Source organism: Notothenia coriiceps, unplaced genomic scaffold, assembly GCF_000735185.1.
Source record: "Notothenia coriiceps isolate Sejong01 unplaced genomic scaffold, NC01 NC01_scaffold00008855, whole genome shotgun sequence".
NCBI lineage: Eukaryota > Metazoa > Chordata > Actinopteri > Perciformes > Nototheniidae > Notothenia > Notothenia coriiceps.
Window position 1 is genome coordinate 1 of NW_011341556.1, and position 2,792 is coordinate 2,792.

A 2,792-nucleotide genomic window follows, 5' to 3' on the forward strand; every position below is an offset into this window, starting at 1 on the left:
ATTCTAGTAGACCTCAACAATGGAATTATGATCAGTAGAAATGGCCATGACATGGGACCTTTAAGTAAAATGTGTTTTGTGGAAACACAACCAGGCTGGAGGTCCAGTGCAGGTGTAGAAGGGCCATAAATACCTTGATGATGCTCTGGCAGGTGGACAGTGGCAGTCCCACCAGACTGGTCCCATTGAGGGACATGATCTGGTCTCCTATGTTCAGTTTGCCAGACCTTTCAGCCGGCCCAGCATGCATCATGTTGGCGATGATAACGGTGGGCAGGATGGAGCCCCACCCACTCTCCACAATGACCACACCCAGAATCTCCCCCTTTGCTTTCTCTACGAACACCTGAGGAAACATATCCGCAAAACCATTTGAAGTTAGAGTGAAATAAATGATGAGTATTCACCGCAAAACATTTGCCCACATCATAATGCAGCAATATCAAATTGTTTAGTGTAAGAGGTTACTTTATTCAGGATTAGGGAGTAATAAATTACATTATGTAATCAGATTACAAAAAAGGTACCTGTATTCCCTCAAAATTACGTAAAAAATATGTAATCAGATTACTGTTACATTTCTAATAATTAGGGATTACTAGAGCAGGATTACAATGTTACCAACACCTAAAAAGAGCATAGTGTTTGTTGTAAAGGATCAGATGTTCTCTCTTCTCTGTAAACTCTACTGTTCTGTAGGCTAATACTTTAAGTGTGAATCTATACGCCTACTGCCTGAATCTGCTTTATGGTTTTTACTTTCTTTGTTTCATTTGTTCTGTTTTTAATTCAGCAGGTGAACCTATATGTTCATAGAATAGTGTGTGTGAGCTTAACTGTGTGTATTAAACTAAAACGGAGCATTTTCTGTCAGCTCAGATTTTATTTCTGCTTTTTTAAACTGTAGTATGTGCTCACGTGTTTCAGTGTTGGTGTTTAGGCTGCTGCCTGAATATGCTGAGTGACAGGCAGCTTTTCCTGTAAATAAAGGTAAAGAGGTAAGAATTAATTTCTCTTGTACTTATTTGCATTGCATTTGATATGCAGGTATCCAAAAGTAACAGAAAGTAATTAGGTGACATTTATTTATTTATATACTTTGCTCTCAAAACCTCTTATGGTGAGAGGCTGTAAAACAGGCAGATATGACTCCTCATCAATAAGGTTATTGATAGACTGAATTCCTGATGAGTTAAGACTTGGGAAGAACTCTCTCTTTATCTCTCGTCGTGTCTGTTCTGTGGCTGGATTGCTACACTTGGGAAATAGATTTTGTCCGTTTTATTAACAACCACGAAAAGTAAGAACTCCAACTATCGATGTCCTCTGTTGCACTCAAGCCTGTTTGTGATTATGTTCCAGAACACATTCAGTGTTATAGTAGACCGATCTGGGCACTATGAACCAGCGGCATTGGTAAAGGAAGTGATGTAAGACTGATGAGGCAGCAGTTCAAGTGTTTGCTTGATACACAGCCCTACTCACGTCTTTGCAGTTCTCAGACTTAGAGAAGTGGATGAGGTCATCATTGTACATGTCCTGAGTGTTGAGCAGATCGCTGAACTCCTTCTGGCTCAGGTCCTCCGGGTTAATACCATTTGCCCGTAAGAATTCCTGGTAAGCCACACTGAAGGCCTGCCCAATGGACTGGGCGATCAGCTGGGCCTAGAGGGGAAGAGGATTGTGGGTGAGACGGTTTTACATCATGTATACAATCTGTTATGGTCAACTCAACTTATACAAGCAAATACATGAGAGTACTCTGCTGCTGGACTCACATCCTCGGACTCAAACACATGGCATATCATCTTGTACTGCCGCTTGCTCTCTTGCCCTGGATCTGAGGCCTCCACGTTCTCCTGAGAGTCGGGTCGAGGCATCCTGCGCCGGGCCATCAGAACCACGATGTTACCAATGTCAGCAATGTAGGAGATGGTCCTCAAAGGGTGGTCCATCATGGTCTCCTGGAAGTTAGAAAGCCAGAACAGTCTCAGTGAAACCACTCAAGGACATGGTGTCATGTCTCGCAAATTATGTTAGTTAGTTTTTGTCTTTGTCTAGTGATTTTCCCCTTTATTTTTGAATAGTAACCTTCCCTCTCGTTTCAGATACTCTGACCTCCCTTCCTTGTGTGTCTCTCCCACTCCTGTGATTGTCGACCCCGCCCCTGATTGTTTCCACCTGTTCCCCATTACCTGATGTATTTATTGTCCTCGTCTCCCTTTGTCCTGGTGCCAGTTCGTTTCGTTCCTTGTGACTACCACCAGCATTAGCAATCCAGGATTAACCCCAAGCAGAGCTTTGAGCCACGTCTTGTTTAAGTATTTTTGTTGTTCATGCTCCTAGTGTTTTTCCTCTTTAAGAGTGATTTTGTTTTTGTACCACTATCGTTGAGCTTTGGTTTGAATAAAACCTTTTTTTTTGTTAAATTCTGTGAGTTGTGCATTTGAGTTCATACCCGTTTAATCAGTCGTAACAACTTCTTCCTTCTCTCTGTCTATACCTGTGTACTCTCATGTTCCGATTAACCCAGCTTCCCCAAATTTCTTTCTTTTTGGTGTCTATATACGCCGGGATCCGGAGTCATGGATGATCCTGCGGTCCTGTGTCATGGATTGCGAGTCCTGGATCTTGAGCCGTGGCTGTGGTCCTGGATCATAAGTCCTGGATGGATATACTCGTGGATTCATCTTCCTATTATACACACATGCATTTCCAAACATTTGGACTACCTATGTTGCAAATGTATTATCTTTTCAATTTACACACGGCATCTATTGCACGTCTGTCCG

At 42.3% G+C, this 2,792-nt stretch overlaps 1 protein-coding gene across 1 annotated transcript; it reads right to left on the minus strand.

The window, feature by feature from the left end:
* Positions 1-133: 133 nt before the first annotated feature.
* On the minus strand, positions 134-2,117 carry LOC104944802 (amyloid beta A4 precursor protein-binding family A member 1-like; the record flags this gene model as incomplete). Its single annotated transcript, XM_010770379.1, has 3 exons — positions 1,779-2,117; positions 1,486-1,665; positions 134-346 (listed from the first exon to the last, which is right to left on the minus strand). Coding segments are annotated over exons 1-3 (573 nt in total), but the record flags the coding sequence as incomplete, so codon positions are not given.
* Positions 2,118-2,792: the final 675 nt, after the last annotated feature.